Genomic DNA, 19,343 nt, shown 5'->3' with positions numbered 1-19,343 from the left:
TGAAATGGTTAGTTGGAGTCAACACCAACCCTTTAAAACCTTCCACGTTTTAACATCTGTCCAGTTTATGCAACAGTTCCGTCATCTGTTTTAACATCTGTCCAGTTTATGCAACAGTTCCGTCATCTGTTTTAACATCTGTCCAGTTTATGCAACAGTTCCGTCATCTGTTTTAACGTCAGTCCAGTTTATGCAACAGTTCCGTCATCTGTTTTACCATCAGTCCAGTTTATGCAACAGTTCCGTCATCTGTTTTAACGTCAGTCCAGTTTATGCAACAGTTCCGTCATCTGTTTTAAAATCTGTCAAGTTTATGCAACAGTTCCGTCATCTGTTTTAACATCTGTCCAGTTTATGCAACAGTTCCGTCATCTGTTTTACCATCAGTCCAGTTTATGCAACAGTTCCGTCATCTGTTTTAACATATGTGCAGATTATGCAACATTTACGTCACCTGTTTTCATTAGGTTCGTCATGTAGGTGGAATATTGCTGAGTGCGGCGTTATACAATCAAAAACAAATGTTAGGGTTAGCTATTGTCACTAGGTTTATTTGTTTGTTTGTTGTTTAAAGCCACATTCAGCAATATGTAAATAATCGAGTACGTCTGGCCCAGACAATCCAGTTATTGACATCATGAGCATCGATCTACGCAACTGGGATACGATGACATGCATCAATCAAGTCAGCGAGCCTGACCACCCGTTCCCGTTAGTCGCCTCTTACAAGCGTGGGTTGCTGAAGACCTATTGTAACCCGGATCTTCACGGGTCAATGCCGCTATGTATATATGTTACAACACTGTTAATTTTACTGATCCATCCCACACATGTATTATCTGTTTGTTATGAGACATATAATACTGACGGGTGAATCATTTGGCTTACAAAACACACATCGTGGCTTGTTGCATGGGTCGCTTCAATATATGTAATTAAGCCTGCATGGCGCAAATAGTAAAGTTGATAAAACAAAAGTTTAAAAAAAAAATCAATTGAGAATGTTTAAGCTTAACGCTTCGATCAAACACTGTCGAGTGCGGGTTTGATTATTATCAAGTATTATGTTAATGAGTTGTCTTCATTACTTATGATTTTCACTTTGACGTAAAAACACGTGACACTGACGAGCTTAATTTAGTAATTACGGGTTAGATGTTAATTGTAAATACTTTCAAACACACTGTTCGAAAATACATTTTGGAATTGCAGTAAACTATATGTAACTTTGAAGAAGGTGGACACCCAATTTAATATAGGTTTGACAGTGATGGAATATGTACTGTTAAGGGAAGCGTTTGTGTCATTTAGCAGCTTTACGCGTTTGTTCAAATGACCAGTCTTTATCCAAACACATTTAGTGGGGGCGTAAACAGTGGGAGTTACCTCCCTTTGATCGTTAGAGCATACAGGGACCAGGCAGATGACTATTTTGAGAATAATCGGTGATTTGTGGATTATCCTGACAATAATGACAGACAGTTTTCTATTTACCAGGAAGAAAATCTATAGCTGGATGTAGCTGTAGTCAAAACACTGTTCCTTTGACGTAACTGTATTCATTATTGATAACTGCACGTAACCATTGTACTGTTAACAAGCAAAACAGACACAAGTCATATGGTTGGAACTATAGATCTACATTTGATAGCTTATGTGAAATCGTTCAAAATGATATGTCTCGTGTTCTTTTGAATGTTTAACCTGGTGTGCTCTAGTGTGTGCTCTTTTACCACTTTCGTGAATTATGGAGAATAAAGACTGTCAGATTTAACTTTCAAACATATCTCAAATAGAAAAGTACATTTAAGACCCCTTGTTATTATACATAATATAATTATATATATCTTCATGCACTATACACTAAGTACAATGTTTGAAAATAGTGACCCTTTGTTCCTAAATCCGATTACCCAGCTTAATTTCCCATACACAGTTGTCCACATAATAACAAAATCCTCCTGACTATAAAATTCTCACACAGTACATGCGACGGCCATATCGGGGAATATATTTGAAATTGTTCGCGAAAACAGATTTTATCCATACTCTGACCTACTAAACTAGACAAATAGAGAAGTTTTTTAAAGAAAAAAATTTGCAGTTTAATTGATTAATGATTATTCTGAAAAAAACCCGCCAGTCTTCCTGTTGCTTGATTTTCTTAAATTGTCTTTCAATAAGTAATGCATCAATATTATTTGAACGAAAGGGTCTTTGTTTGGCCCCAGAACACTATTTTTCGGGATATTATAGCTCCCCGTCATCAAGATAAATTCAAAGTATAGTAAATACCAATTAGACTGCAATTAGTAGTTTCAATACCAACTATATTTTCCCTACTTCGATGTCCTAAATATAGAAACAGAAACCAAAGTCCACAAAATGTTTAACAAGTTCTTGTTAAAACGCGCACCTGCTAAATCCGGATTCGTTTCCGAAATCAGTACACTTTTCTTACCAACCAGATTGAGCCTATTTGTTTACAGTTTTCGCTAGTGTCAACAGATTTCTGAACCAAGTCATCTTATCGTGTAGGCGGACGGGAGCTAAGCTAGTTATGGCGTTCAGGTACAACACTTCGTGAAATACTGTTTGCTGGAGGTGTTTGTGGGAAAATACTCGGGCCAATGACTGGAGAGGGCGAGTTGCCGCAGTCGGGCCAAGAGGCGAACGGGGTGAAGACATCGCCGGTTGTCAAATCGGACATCAACAGCGAGACTACACCGAGTCGGGTATGTCCTGTGTGATCGATCTAACATCACCACTGTGACGTCCGCCATGTCATGGACTTACTATGTAGATAGATATCTTAACATCTGCGTAGCCTGTTAAATGTTAACATGTGGGCGTTTACAGGTCGGTGCACACATAAATGAGGAAGAAATCCTGTTGTGTACATCTATAAATATATAGGCCTATATCGCCGTCGCTTTGGGTGTTTGCGTTCTGAAGGCATCAACAAGTTTTGACTTTTGTTTACTGTGTCTTATTTCAATTATCCCAATTTAAGATCCTTCCCGTTGGTTTATAAATGTTACTGTAACTGTTAATAATTCAATTTTACTATAATGTTTAGGAAAATTATAGAAACTCTTCAAATTATATATATTTATATCAAAATGTTTTGACAATTGACTGTTTAATATAAGCATGTAACCATTGTCATCATCAACCATTCTTTTACTCAACCCCTAAGTTAAATATGTTTATATAATCACAGTTTTGGCATGGTATAAAACAACGGTTGGACATACATGCATCTGCTACATGAGCAAAGGACTTACACTCATTTATTTGCCGGAAACTTTCCCATAAATATCTGACATATGATCATGTACTTGTACACAGTTGCATGTGTGGCCAAGTCGTCTAAGGCGCTGCAATTTTGCTGTACAGAGCTGTGTCCTTTGGGCGCACCAGAAACCTAGCTGTGATCGTGGGTTTGGGTCCTGATTCGCCCTGATTGTTTCTAGGTTTGTCAGCACCATACCAATGTCCATGGGTTTCACCGAAGTGGTAAACATCTGAGACCTTCATCACTTCAGGCTTTCCTCCCACATTAAGCTGTCATGCTGTGATATAACTGGAATATTGTTCAAAGTGATGTTAAACCCAACTCACTCAATCATGTGTAGACAGTTTACAGTTAGAAAGTTTATGTCAGCATAATAATCACTGAGTAAAATTGGCGTATATTTTCTGAATATATGCTATACATTCATTCCTCTACAAAATAGACCCAGTCTTAAGAAAAGGAATGTTAGGTAATTAGTGAGTGAGTGAGTTTGGTTTTACGCCGCAATTAGCAATATTCCAGCAATATTACGGCAGGGGACACCAGAAATGGGCTTCACAGTTAGGTAATTAGACTTGTTGATATTCAGATTGATTTCAATCACGCCAGTCCATCAATACACAACCATATCTCCCTCTTTCTCCTGTAGACATTTCATTCTTAGTTGTCCTTTTTATTATAGTGCTTATTACCGTATACGACGTAATAAGCACCCCACTCTAATAAGCACCCACGGCGATATTTGCTAATATATTTTCAATTGAACAAACCCAATTAGCACCCCTTCCGATTGATCAATGTACACAAGACTTATTTATTCGTGTAAAATATGCACTCATGTGTTATATGCACCCTTAATTATGGGCAATTAAATTCTGGAAAAATATTTCTGTCATTTATAAACATTTCAGGCTGACAGCATAAACCACATAATTTATCATTTTAGAGGGTAGGGAATGCCTATGCCCAATAATTGTTCACAGGTAATTTTCCAACCTATTTCACAATCACGGATAATTATCGTGTAAAATAGTTCACATTTCATAGCCACATGGAATAATCCATTCTCACTTATCAATCTGATAGGGACTTAAATAGAGAATCTCACCCTCGTGTCTTTTGATATCAAATATATCAACATGAGTTGATAAAAGTGAAAAAAACTTTGAGGAGTTTTACCACTTTTATCAACAAATGTTGATACATTTGATATCAAAAGACACGAGAGTGAGATTTTATTTATCTTCATCATTGTTCCAACTTTTTCAGTTTGTAGACAGTAATAAGCAGTGTCTTAAGTGTAAAAAGTACTGCTAACAGCTTCAGTAGCAGAGCCATTAGTGATGTCATTTGATTGTGATGTCATGGTAACCAGTGATGTCACAATGGTCTGCAAAGCATTTTGATGCAATTTCATTGCAGCCATATCTACAATGTAGATATGTAGTGTGTCACAACCATGTATATATATATATATATATAGTATCTCTAATCTGAGACCGCCTCCGTGGTCTAGTGGTAGAGAGTCTGCCCGGAGAGAGGAAGGTCCAGGGTGTTCGATCCCCGGCTGCGTCATACCAAAAAACGTTAAAAGATGGTACTTGTTGTTACCCTGTCTGGCGCTCGGCATTAAAGGGCTAAAACAAGGACTGGTCGGCTAGGAGTCAGTATAGTGTGTCTGAGTGGGGTATCCATGTTAACCTGCGGCATGGTATCTCAGTCGGCTAGCGCTATTAATCAGTCCGGACTAGTACAAGCAGCCACACACACACACACGTGCATGCACGTCGCTATATAAGCGCAATAATCTTGGAAGCGACGTTAAACCTAATTTAACCTCACCTCGACTCTAATCTGAGGATCAATAGCTTGACAGAGAGCAGTCTGACATTCCTGTCCTTATGCTGCTGAGATGCACGCTTATAGTTATTTTGTTTTTTAACAGAACACCTAATGGTAGGATCAGGGTTTTCAATGGTGTAGAAACTTGCTTCCAGTATGCACAAATGTATAGAATGGATGCAGAAAAAAATATATAATGCATCATGATAGATCCTCTGGAATACCAGTTAATATCATTGAACAAATCTTTTTACAAGAAATGTAAAGGTCCTATAATTATAGTAATTATCAAATCTATGGTAAAGTACGGGAGCGACAGATAAGAGCGTCTTTGCACAAAATACCCCCACAAAATATTCAAAACCCAATTACTTTCAATTAACTTGAGTACAGAAACGCATGCATTAAAACGTGTTAAATGAAAAACTCAAATGTATAAATACAGCTCAACCCAAAGAAGCTTTTCCAGCATGCGTTCAAAGGAGCTAATCTCCGAAACATAATTACGAGCTAATTTACTTTCGGAGTCCAGCTTATATATTTAGAACAGATATTCATCTAAAACATTATTTCATTTTTTAAAAATCTTAAAAAATTCACTAATTTTGGGAAAAAAACCCACTATGAATAGATGATTAAAAATTATTGGTTACCCAATAAAAAATTCAATAACCCAATTAAAATAGAAACCCTAAAGTAAAAACTCAATTTCTCAAAAAGTTATCTGGAGCTCTGAGTACACAACACCATTTCATTACTTAAAAATACAGGACCCTCGTATATCCTGTAAGGACCCTTGAAATTAATTATTGAGGGTCCCCTGAGCCCTTAGTTGGTCAAGGTATGACGCTGAATGGTGTGACAGGTCCGGTGACTGGGAAACAAGTTGGGTTGCACCCCCTGCAATCCCATCACTAGATCAACCAGCACGTCTGAGATCATGTTGATATAAGTTTATGATGTATGTCTGGTATGTATAGTTATGATGTATGTCTGGTATGCATAGTATATATGCCTTGTCATAGCAACAATTCAGCAAAACATCGTCCTTTCATGAAGCACTACCTAACAACATGAACAATAAGCATGACTTTTCAATCAACAGGTGGTAATTGTGAAGTCATACCTTGTGACTTTCCAGCAGGTCACAAACAAACAGCTAAAAATATCTTTGGGGGATGGTGTCAAAAGTAATATGTCAAGAAAATGTAATTTGTCTTCTATGGATGTAAAAGACCACATCATTAAAAGTAGGTTTATTTCTGCCACATTTTTAATTGTAGGATATGTGTTCTTTTAAATTTTGGCTAAATTTGTCAATGGTCACCAACACCTGAAGGGAGGATGTCAGTCCTGGTGGGGTCCATGCAGATGGCAAATGTACTGTAAGTCCCCATGGACCCTAGTAGTGTGATCTACCTTCAGCTGCTGGCAATCTTTAGCCCGTTTATATTGTACTGTTTACTGATAATTTATTGTTTTAAATATTCTCATTAGTTTTAGAATCAAATCAGTGATATTCTAGTTATTTTACTGTCCATGGATGACAGGTTTTATTAAGTCTAAAAGATATGTATTATTAATTTATAGCTTCTAGTCACAATGTGACGTTAAATGTTGACTCGCTCCCTCACTCCATGGATATGATTTGTAATCTATGGTGCTAATGTCATTAATATGAGCTGATGCACTTCTGAATGAACAGAGCTGGAGTGTATCAAGTATACATGGGTTATGTATATATATTTATTTAGTTGTTCATTCTCTTTATGGTTGCCATGGTAATTGACCTCGTTTTTAGGGTATGACATGATATGGAGCTTCACATCCTTGGTAGAACCAGGATTAATGGCATACCTGTGCTCCACAGACGTGTGACAGTGAATGTTTGCTGCAGACCTGTCAGTGGTGTGTTGTGGTGTCTCCTAAGCCGGTGAAAACTATTTCTCATGTTCACATTAATGCAGGCTTAAGAGGATATACATTTTTGGCTCTCAGGTTACCATGGTAACAGCATATAAGGCAGGACTGTTAGGATGGTTCATTTGTTCATAAGCACCTGACATCTTTAATGTATGAATCTGTTCCTGACCAAATATTTCAACATATTTAACACATTGTAACGAGAAGTAAAATTTTATTAACAGGTCTCAAAGTTTAAGTTTTTACCAAGTAGCCATATGGCTACAAGTATTATTTTCCAGGTAGCCAGTAGTAAAATCAAGAAGTCAAGCCAATATTGTAGGTCGCCAAAAGCATTTGAAATTATCTTTTATTAAATAACTATTATAATATATATCATGTATATACATGTACAAGTCATAGCACTAGTAGTGGAAACTGTACTTGAGTTTTGTTTTTTGTGACTCAAACAATGATGCAATTTTGTTTCTAGATTACATAGGTATATCCTTGCTTATCCAATAGATTATCAACTAAAATAACATTCTAATTACCGGTACATTAATATTTATGTATTTCGGTTTATTGTTGACTTTAGGAAGAATTTATTGTGAGTACAATTAGCAGCAGACATGTTGTGTCTACATATATGTAGCAATAGAACATGTAGAATTGAGTCGCTACAAGATATTTTTCTAGGTAGTCATTTGGTTACCTCTGAATTTTAGACAGTAGACAAATTGAAATTTGGATCGCATTGGGAACAGGTTTAGTCGCAACTTTGAGGCCTGAATAACTACTACTAAGGTGCAAGGGTAGGCACGTTTGGTCTTATCTAACTAGTCTCATTTCGGACTAGTTGCATATGTAACATGACTAGATTTGGGGAGAACTAGGCCCCTTAAATTTTCAGTGACTGCCTCTGTAGTCTAGTGGTAGAGCATCTGTCTGGAGAGCGGAAGGTCCGGGGTTCGATCTCGATCTACCAAAAGACGTTAAAGGATGATCCTTGTTGTTACCTTGTCTGGTGCAAGGCATTAAGGGGTTAAAACAAGGACTGGTTGGCTTGGAGTCAGTATACTGTTAGTGGGATATTCATTTGAAACTGCAGCATGGTATCTCAGTGTGCTAGCACTATGAATCGACATCAGTCCGGACTAGAACCAGCAGCCACATACACACGGGTCGCGTCGCTATATAAGTGCAATAATCTTGGACGCAACGTTATACCTCATTTCACATCATCTCACCTAGATTTTGGGGGCTGTGTCCATCCGTGAAAGTGTCTGTGATGATTTGTGGATATGTTTATAAGTACTGCAGGTACTTGGTGGTATGAAACATGGCACATTGTAGTGTCTCCGTTGGCAAGTGACATTGTTTGGTTGGATGGTTGGTTTGTTGTTTTACGCCGCACTCAGCAATATTCCAGCTATATGACGGCGGTCTGTAAATAATCGAGTCTGGACCAGACAATCCAGTGATTAATATCATGAGCATCCATCCACGCAATTGGGATACGATGACATGCATCAACCAAGTCAGCGAGCCTGACCACCCGATCCCGTTAGTCGCCTCTTACGGCAAGCATAGTCACCTTTTACGGCAAGCATGGGCTGATGAAGACCTATTCTACCCCGGAATGAAATGTACCTCTGTTCATAAAGCAATGAATGGGTGCCTGGTAGGACGTGGTGGAATTGTGAATGCTGAACCTTCTCTTGCCTAACAGGCAGCTTTTGTTGTATACTCCCCAGGGAGTTGGGAATGCACGTTCAAGGCTCAGATATTTCAAAGATCTATTGACTAGGGTTCCATTGAAGATCTGGGTTAGAAGTGGTCTTGCTTGTCTTTAGAGGCGACTAACAGGATCAGATGGTGAGGCTCGCTGACTTGGCTGATGCATGTCTTTTGTATCCCAGCTGCTTCGATCGATGCTCATGATGTCAATAACTGGATTGTCTGGCCCAGACTTGATTATTTATGGACACCCCATCATAAAGCTGCAATATTGCTCAATGTGGCGTTAGACAACAAGCAAACAAATTGTTTAGCGTGACAATTGTATGCACCATGAATTTGAGCAGTGATTGAAATTACGGGGTCTTTTGGGGCCATTGAGGCCTTGTCCTATCATGTCTATCATACTTGAAACTAGGGAACCCCAAAATGTTTAACTTTTAACAGTAGGGTTATTACAAGGACATCTTGACTTTCGTCATGTTTATCATGTTTATGCTTAATTTCAATCAATGATGAAAAATGGACATATTGCCGTTAAACCTTCTAGCGCCTAACTTGCTGGGGTTGTATACGCCCCAGGGAACTGAGAATGATTCTTGAGTGCACACTTTGAGTGACAAATGTAATTATTTTTTTGTTTTATCATTGTAATGATGATGTTACTAAATCGCTGTCACCATGATGATCACATCAATTTGTCTATTATCATGATGATTATGAAAGTTAAATTCAAACTGATATGCATATATATTGAACATGTTAAACAGTGTAAGAAATTGGCACAAGTCCTATAGTCCTTGCAAAAGTGCCCAAAAGTTGAGGTATCATAAGGTGTTGTAGAAATTTAACATATGTTATCATCATAAACCTAATTTGACCTTCCTTATTGAATTGTGAAGTGCCAGGTGTGAGTGAACCAGTTGGAGTGAGTGAGTGATTCTGGTTTGATGCCGCTTTGAACAGTATTCCCGTTCTTTCACGGCATGTCAGCTTAATTGGGAGAAAAGCCCGAAGTAATGCAGGTCTACGTTTACCACTCATGTGCTGACATACCTCGGGATGAAAAACCAATGGGAACCATCTTGAGTGAGTGAGTAAGTATGGTTTTATGCCGCTTTTAGCCATGTTCTCGCAATATCACGGTGGGGGATACCAGAAATGGGCTTCACATTGTATTCATATGGGGAATCGAACCCGGGCCCTTAATCATTGTGATAAGCAAACACTTTAACAACTAGGCTAACCCATCTTGAATGAACACATGAGGATGAGGATACTGAATATGTTTTGTTTCACTTTTCATGCTTATTTATACCAAACAAATTGCCTATGCATTCAAGTTTTTTGTCTTTTTCTTGGCGTAATGTTAAACGTTCATTACAAAAGGCATGCCAAGTTTCTGACTGGAATCTGACTGGGATCTAAGTCATGCCTCATTTACTTAATTTCAGTTAATAACAGCCAGATGCTAATTCCTAATTCATCAGATATAGTGTCACGCTGTTGCCATGGTTACTAGGTCTGGAACAAGTCCAAATTTACTACCCGGGTACCCGACACCCTATTACCCGGCCCTACCTGGATACCCGCTATGGGTCTCAAGAGTTTGGTACAAAATGTCCGAATGGGTATTGTTTTTCCGCAGCCCAGGCAAAAACTTTAGATACACGTATATAAAACAAACTGATCATGTATACTCTGCAGTTGATAGACGCTTTATTCTTACTCATACATATAAAAAGTCAGAACGAATGCTTGCATAGTGAGAAAAAATTGTGAACATTAGCTATACTTGTAGTGTAGCCACTGAGTTTTATTGTTAATGTCATTACTGTATATGACGTGACTAACCACGGTCCGGGTAGTCATGTGGGTATCCGGGTCCTACTGAGGACCCACCCGACCCGATTACCTGAGTTACCTGTCCCAGCCCTAATGGTGTCACGCTGTTGCCATGGTTACCATACTGAATATGATTGACAACTATCATCCTTCATTGTGTTTATTGCTGGGGACTGGTTGTGTATTCTAATGACAGTAATGACTTCAAGTTGAGCCTTTGGAAGTTTAATGATGATTAAAAGACTTGGTCCAGTGAGCTGTAAGTCAGAGAAATGTTTGATTGGGCATTACAATCAGCCTAGCTAGTGCAGGGCACATCTCAACCACAATGTGCTGACCGGGCACATTGTTGGTGTGTGGTTCATTGCATGTAGAAACAATGCAGTTAAAATTCTCGGCTTTGTAATGCTGTTGTTTTTCAACCTTGAGCATGCTGTTTCCAATGCACATGTTGCAGATTAGTCAGGATCCATAGCCATATATCTTTATTGGCCTTATTTGGTTGAAAGCAAGGCTCAACATGCTGAATAGTCTGGGAGATATATTCCAGTGGCATGTAGTAATGACAACCGTATTTGACGTAATAAGCACCCAGGGCACTCTCAAAATTAGAAATAGGGGTCTCTTATTAGAATATAATTTTGGTGAAAGAGTTGAAAGATCGTAAAGTTCGTGGTTTATGCTGACAGCCTGAAATGATACAAAAGAAAGGTCTGTGCATATTATACACGACAGATATGTTTTTCCAGCATTTAATTGCCCGTAACTAAGGGTGCTTATAACACACGAATGCGTATTATACACGAATAAATAAGTCTTGTGTACATGGATCAATTGAAAGGGTGCTAATTTGGATTGTTCACTAGCCAATATGTCAGCAAATATCGCAGTGGACGCTTATTAGAGCAGGGCGCTTATTACATCGAATATGGTATCTGTTAAATATTAATGTGCCATTCCAAATTATGGTAAGCATAAGATTATATGTACAAAATGGTTTCTTTACAATTAAGTTACTCTTGTTTATCAACCAGACCATTCCAATATATTTGATTGAGTGAGTGAGCTGCTTTTAGCAGCAATATCACGGCAGGGGACACCAGAAATGGGCTTCACGCATTGTACCCATGTTGGGAATTGAACCAGGGTCTTCGGCATTACAAGCTAATGTTTTAACCACTAGGCTACCCGGCCGCCCATCAAAATATGGAGTATTGGATTAGCTGTGTCTTCATTGAGGTCAGTGTGTTCACTTCTTTGGGTAACTTGTCATAGCAGCCAGGTTTGATGATGTACCAAACTTGAACAAACTTGTTGTGCAGAGTTGCATCCCTTATGTGTGCCAGGATCCTATGATAATGGCTTTGCATCCAAGATTCACCCCTGGTTATGATTCTTGGTTTGTCATCATTCAACCTATTCCTGATCCAAACAAATTCAAAATGTCATTTTGGCCCATTACCGTGATTGGTATTGATGAAGACTTTTGCTTAAATATCATGCCTGTAACGTTTGAATGCCAGACAATTTGCTTGATTAAATTTTTTAATTCTATTTGTCCACCTTTTTCATGGACCATGATAGACATGTCAAATAAATTTGAGAGTGTACAATTTTGTGTTTTCGAAGACAGAATAAGAATTCTTCGGGCTAGACATGCTTGAAGATTTAAAGAGTTTGGGCACAGAGTGCTTTGTTTGTTTGTTTGTTGTTTAACGCTGCACTCAGCACAATTCCTGCTATATGACAGCTGTCTGTAAATACTCAAGTCTGGACCAGACAATCCAGTGATTGATATCATGAGCATCAATCTACGCAATTGGGATATGATGACATTCATCAATCAAGTCGGAGTGCAGATTGGTAGCATAGTGGTTAAAGTATAGGCTCATGAAACCCAAGACCTGGGTTCTATTCCCAACATGGATAAGCCTATTCTTGGTCATGCTGTGTATCATCCCAGGCTTATATGTGTCCCTCCTTTTATGGACTTACATATAGCCCCTGAAATAAAGTTATGTAAAATAAAATAAGTCTGTAAAGGAACCTTCAAGCAGGGGTTCACAGTGGCAGCGATAGAAACTAACAGTTTTAGTCCACTAGTCCTTGTAATGATATCATATAGCAAAACCCTTAAAGAGTGAGTGAGTGAGTATGGTTTTACGCCGCTTTTAGCAATATTCCAGCAATATCACGGCGGGGGACACCAGAAATGGGCTTTACACATTGTACCCATGTCGGGAATAGAACCCGGGTCTTCTGCGTGACGAGCGAACGCTTTAACCACTAGGCTACCCGAACGCCCCAAACCCTTAAAGAGAGAAACTTACTACAAGTCCTTATGAAACCTTAACTTTTGGGAACTTTGGATAATTCTATAGGACTAGTGCCAATTTCTAATGCTGCTCATTTTCTAGGACGTTCACTGATTTTCATCAATTTCAAGTGTTTTGAAGATATTTTTCAAATTTTGTAATTATAATGAAGAATGTCCTATCAAAAGATAATAAAATCATGAAAATGTCCTGTTACCATTTTCTATTTGTTCGTTTACAAAAATGCTGGTCTAAAATTCAATGTAGGTGGTAGAGTAGTGAACTTCCAGCTTTACTGCTAAGTATCTGGGATTGACTTAGGCCGCGATTCCGCAATATTCTCGCATAGTTGTCGTAGATATCGCATCAACATTCAATCAGCGCGATTGAAAATTGTGTAGATCTTTCAATAGTTTTATCTGCATTAACACTCTCATTTTCACCTTCAAAAAAAAAACATGTCGTATTGCTTGAATAAATTTATCTACGGTACCTAAAAATGGCACCGGTGGAAGAGTTTTCATGGACAGACCCTCATGCAAGAATGGCCACCGTGCGTGAATTACAAATTTTGAACTATTTCTAGTGGCCAAACAGCAAGTTGGATTTAGATTTTTTAGAATATGCTACGATACGTTTGCTTCCAACAGTCAGAGACCTGGCCTCTGATATGGTACACACTTCAGACGGAAAAGAGACAGCGAAATTGTTAATATTAATAATAATAACATATCCTCGGATATCCTATTTTCGGACATTAATTATTCCCCTGCGAATACATGTTTTTACAAATATTAGTATTAGTGTTAACAAAAAATTGCATTCGGCTTATATTTCTGTTCAACTCACTACAACACTCCCCTCTCAAAAATAACGTCAAACATACAACATCATCAAGTTGCGAGCACATGTTCGAATCTCCAGAAATGACGTCTTGATAGAACAAATGTTTTATCGTGAAATAAACCAGGCTTCGTTCTTCATTAGTCTCTGTGGTTTATTGAGTAACTATCTTATATTATGGATAGATAACAGACTTGTACATTTGTTGTAGGTCACACCATCATGGAAGTATGATTGCAAAACGTTACCAAAAGTTTTGGGTTTATTGTCAGAATAAAGATTTTTATGTATACGTATTACATGTATCAGAATAAAGATTTTTATACATGTTATCAGAATATAGATTTTTTATAGTGTTTTGGTGAAAAGTCATGTTTTAGGTCCATTTTTTTGTTTTTTTTGTTGGGGTTCGGTCTTGTAAACCGATTGGAAAAAAAGCCTCAAGCCTAGAGGGATTGAGTATAGGCTGCTAGAGCTGACAATGGGATGAGAAGGGCATGGGGTGATTGTTTTATAAACAATACAATCTGGGGTCGGAGAGACTTCTGTTTACCAAGAGCACAAAGCAGACTTTTAGTACAATGATCAGCGTGATGGTTTGACCATGCTCCAGCAGACATGGGGGCACATTCACTGGGCAGTGAGAACCTATGTTCATAGCTTTGATGAAAATTGAAATCTCAGGCTATGTTCCTACCATGCCTAATATCCAGTATACATGGCAGAGATTTCTCATGGGGAATCTTTAAATTGATTATAATGAATCTGACTGAATCATTATCCTGGTTATGAATCATTCAGTCGGATATGAAGTCTGCTTTGGGGATGGAAAAACTCTCTCATGGAAATTGAATCTATTGCGGATAGGAGGATAGGAAGTTATTTAGCTGCTGAGTCTCGGTAGAGTATTGGATTCAACATGTTTAAGTCAACATAGTTTCTGTGGAACTTCATCACTCCATAAACCAGTTTTCAAGGATATATCCAGAAATTGGGAGCCTTGCCTAGTGCGCAGATACTGGATACCCACTCCATCACAACCTCAACGCTGCTTATAAAGGTACTCCTTGAAAATATACCTCAGACCGTTTACACATGGTAGATGTTAAAAAATGGTACTTTTTGTTACCCTGCCTGGTGCTCAGTGTTAAGGGGATGAAACAAGGACTCGTCAGCTTGGAGTCAGTATACTGTCAGGGATTGATTTAAATATAAACCAGGCACATCTGCAGTCTATTATTGAAAAATGCAACCTAATATTTATGTCTACATTCACCAAGTGCATGCGGAAAACTTTCAAATTTGCCTCTCGCCCTTACTTGTCCATACAAATTCAATCTTTGAAACCACTAAATACCTCCAAAGTTTATTTACCATACTACGGTACATCACTTATCCCTATGTTACATGTAATTTGTCATGCTTTCTTAGGCTTGACGTCGTCCAACTGTGGGTATACTTCAAGATTATGTGCACATGCTCCTATTACGTTTCACAGCAATTATTTTATTTGACACTGGCAGCAGACTGGCCATTGTTTCAATTTTTATAAATGTATGGCACCAGGGTGCAACCTGGTTTTGTCTGGTGCAACTAGGTCTTCATGTCAACATGCACCTGGTGCAAGTTAAATCAAGTTCCTTAAATTGAGACTATCTGATCCCTTATAAACTTTGTCATGAAAGCAATGGTGACTTCAGATTAGAAAAGTCAAAAATTCATGTTGTTATACCTCTATTAAGATTCTTGCAATTCCATTGGTTAATCTGTAGTTGTGAAACAATACTCTACAAATAATTACTCTTGATCATGTTGATGAGGTCAGTATGCAAAAAAGGACCAGTGGACTGCAGAAGGGTTCTGGTCCGGGGGTCCCTGCTTTTGCATACTGACCTTGTCGAGAGTAATCATATGTTTTGTTATACCAAAATTCACTTTCAAGTTTATAAAGTCTTTAAACTGTCCTCATTACATTAACTTTGCTGCGAACCGTTAAATGTTCGTAGCTGATGCCATCTTGCTTTCTAGCAGAGTCTAGCAGAGTCTATATGTGAAGAGTCAGTATTCGAGGTCAGTGTCAGTCGCATGATTTGGGGGTCTGCATTTGGATGAAAATATAATAATTAATGTACTGTAGCCCTGACCATTTAAAAAAATCAGAAATGAAAACTTGACATTTTTATCTTCACTCTTTTCTTTTAGCACAGACTGCATCAAGGTCACCAGTGCCTTTGCTTGTTTCACATCTGTTAAGGTGAGGATGCCATCTGTAGGATGACTCCATGCTCTGCAACATTAACATAGAGATTCAGGGGCTTCTATTCGCCATGGTATTTGATCTGAGCACCTCTATCCATGCTAAGATTAACTTTGTAACACTTTAATAATAGGGCTATGACAAGAACACCATTGATGACACCTAATCCGGCAATGCATCCAACCAAATTCACTCCCAGCAGAATTGATTTACATGCGACATTAATAAACTTATATGTATTACCTATTAAATCATGATTATCATTGTGATCGTCTTGTTTGGGTATCAGAAGGCGTACACCTTGCACACGTGTATGCATTATACACTGCTGGTGGCATTTGGTTTGAAAACAATCCTGTTTCTAAAGTCAGTAGGCACAGCTGTCATTATATAGCTATATGTCTGTCCATGATTAATTCATGTGTGTCAGCCATCACGCCATGAAACATGTCATATGAACATTGACTATTTCACAGCAGAAAAATGAGGTCACCCACATAGAAGTGTTTAAACAAGTTACCTGGCAACAATCACAATCATAGAGCTAAATCAGGGAAAACATAATTTGCAGTTAGGCATACTTTGTATGTGTGAAACTACACCTCCTGAACATTGTGCATATACGTGTGTAGTTTTGTTTGTTTGCTATTTAACGCCGCACTCAGCAATATTCCAGCTATATGATGACGGTCTGTAAATAATTGATGAATTGATGGTACGCTGGTGGTATGTAATATCAAAGACCCCAATCAGTCATAATCCTTTTGTTTATATTACTGACTTCACCCTTTTGTTCATATTACTGACTTCACCGGTCAATATGTTTACCACCCTTTTGTGTACATAACAGGCTTCTCCACTGAAATGTAACTACATCTGATATATACACTATTCACACTGTCTTCTACCTGTATATACACTTGTCAACCATACTCTGTACATCACTTGCTTGATAACGGTGTTACAACCTACACCGAAACATCGCTCCTAATTGTGATTAAGAAATTGTTCATCCTTAAATCTTATCCTTACTTAGTACTCCAACTTCTAAATGCCTCTCAAAGAAATTGTGTTTTATTGCTCATTTAAGTTTTTGTCTTTTGTTTGAGATATTTTGAAATATCAAATTTCACAGACAACTTTACAATCTTTTTCCTAAGAAATTGATTGTAGTAGATTGTAGTTATGTAGCATGCTTAACAGTGCTTAACCTTGTGATATATAAGAGCTACAGTCCTCTGCTTTAGCGTCCCCTCGCTCCAGGAAATGGCCCAGACTGGAAGTGGTTAAGGCCACAAACAACATCACAATATTGGGCAGCATGACAGCAAATCAATTTAGCTGGATGAATATTGACCATATAGACTATGACAGACTCTGTTGCATCCTTCCCATGAATTATGTTCTGCTGTGACCCCTGTTGTGTTCCTGGTTGTCTGGCTGGTGTGTTGTGACCAGGGGTCCGGAAAATTTAAAATCCCAATCGGACATTTGCATTTAGGCCACGCCCCCTTCAAATAGCGTATTTTAGTACGACTTTTCACACACATTACAAGTTTACGTATTCATAATATGATGAATTATGAATTGTTTCAATTTAAATTGTTTAATTCACCGGACAATTAATAACAAATAATATCATTTTAGATTTACATGGAAAACATATGTTTGTTTCTGTTATAATAACATAGTGAACGGTCTAATTAATATTCATGAGTTATATTCATGAGTCTGCTCAAGTGTACCCGTTGTAACATTTGGATCGAGACTATTATCCCATATTTGGTTATCACGTGACCTCACGGGAAAAGGGTTTTTTTTAAACTAAAGATTTTTTTAAAAACAAGACAGATAATTTAATCACAAATACTAAAATATCGTTGATAGCAATAGTTATTTGAATACTTTTTTCATCTGTACTTAATTATTGACCATAAAAAAATTGGATATCGATCGTCCGAGAAAGCAAAATGGCGGTCAATCAAGATTCAATATACGACTAGCTACTGAAAACAATAAAATCTGCAAATGCTCACTGTATGTCAACCAAGTGAAAGTCGTTAGCCACGACTTACAAAATGATCGTCCAGACTTTGAGGGTTTGGCAGATCCGCTCGACTGATCTGAATCGGTCGACTGGCTGTCGTCACGCTTTCGCTTCTTGTCTGAGGTTACGTATCGTAGCATTGTGAGGATAATGAGGTACATCGATGATGCAAGGTATTAATGTACAGTTGTAAACACCTTTCACTCAAATTAACAAGATGTTCTCAGTAATTAATCCTCGATTAATCAGTGTCAACTCAGTTTATTGCCTATTACAGTGATTGACCGATTGGACTATCATGTAGGTACGATGTATTTACAGCAATCAAAACAAACAAAGCTTGTCAGTGTAGTTAATCTTCATTGTGTTGCAACTGCAGACAGAAACTGCTCAGTCCTAACTGTTGATCATGTCCGGTCAAAATTTAAGAATGTCCGGACAATACTTTTTAAAATGTCTGGTAAGCAATATTTTAAAACGGACATTTGAGATTCCCAATCGGACATGTCCGGCGCATATGACGGTTTCCGGACCCCTGGTTGTGACCATGTTCACTTGGCCAGATCTGATCCTTGTGTAACACAAGGGAGGAGGTGGAGGGGGTATTGCTGGGGTAGGCAGAGGGGAGGAATATTGCTGGGGTTGGCAGTGGGGAGGAATATTGCTGGGGTTGGCAGAGGGGAGGAATATTGCTGGGGTTGCCAGAGGGGAGGAATATTGCTGGGGTTGCCAGACGGGAGGAATATTGCTGGGGTTGACAGACAGGAGGAATATTGCTGATGTTGGCAGAGGGGAGGAATATTGCTGGGGTTGGCAGAAGGGAGGAATATTGCTGGGGTAGATCTGATCCTTGTGTAACACAAGGGAGGAGGTGGAGGGGGTATTGCTGGGGTAGGCAGAGGGGAGGAATATTGCTGGGGTTGGCAGAAGGGAGGAATATTGCTGGGGTTGCCAGAGGGGAGGAATATTGCTGGGGTTGGCAGAAGGGAGGAATATTGCTGGGGTTGGCAGAAGGGAGGAATATTGTTGGGGTTGCCAGAGGGGAGGAATATTGCTGGGGTTGGCAGAAGGGAGGAATATTGCTGGGGTTGGCAGAAGGGAGGAATATTGCTGGGGTTGCCAGAGGGGAGGAATATTGCTGATGTTGGCAGAAGGGAGGAATATTGCTGGGGTAGGCAGATGGGAGGAATATTGCTGGGGTAGGCAGAGGGGAGGGATATTGCTGGGGTTGCCAGAGGGAGGAATATTGCTGGG

At 38.6% G+C, this 19,343-nt stretch overlaps 1 protein-coding gene across 1 annotated transcript in view; it reads left to right on the top strand.

Annotated features, from left to right (window-relative positions):
• Positions 1-2,463: 2,463 nt before the first annotated feature.
• The window catches only part of LOC124150772 (transmembrane protein 117-like), a 35,638-nt gene continuing 18,758 nt past the window's right edge, over positions 2,464-19,343 (top strand). The window contains exon 1 of the mRNA XM_048386065.1: positions 2,464-2,735. Coding sequence (XP_048242022.1) covers positions 2,631-2,735 — 105 coding nt within the window. The 5' untranslated portion in view covers positions 2,464-2,630. The remainder of the gene's footprint in view (positions 2,736-19,343) is intronic.

The sequence above is a fragment of the Haliotis rufescens genome, unplaced genomic scaffold (assembly GCF_023055435.1).
Source record: "Haliotis rufescens isolate VD_foot unplaced genomic scaffold, xgHalRufe1.0.p SCAF_6, whole genome shotgun sequence".
Taxonomy (NCBI): domain Eukaryota; kingdom Metazoa; phylum Mollusca; class Gastropoda; order Lepetellida; family Haliotidae; genus Haliotis; species Haliotis rufescens.
This window is presented reverse-complemented; position numbering and strand designations above follow the sequence as displayed.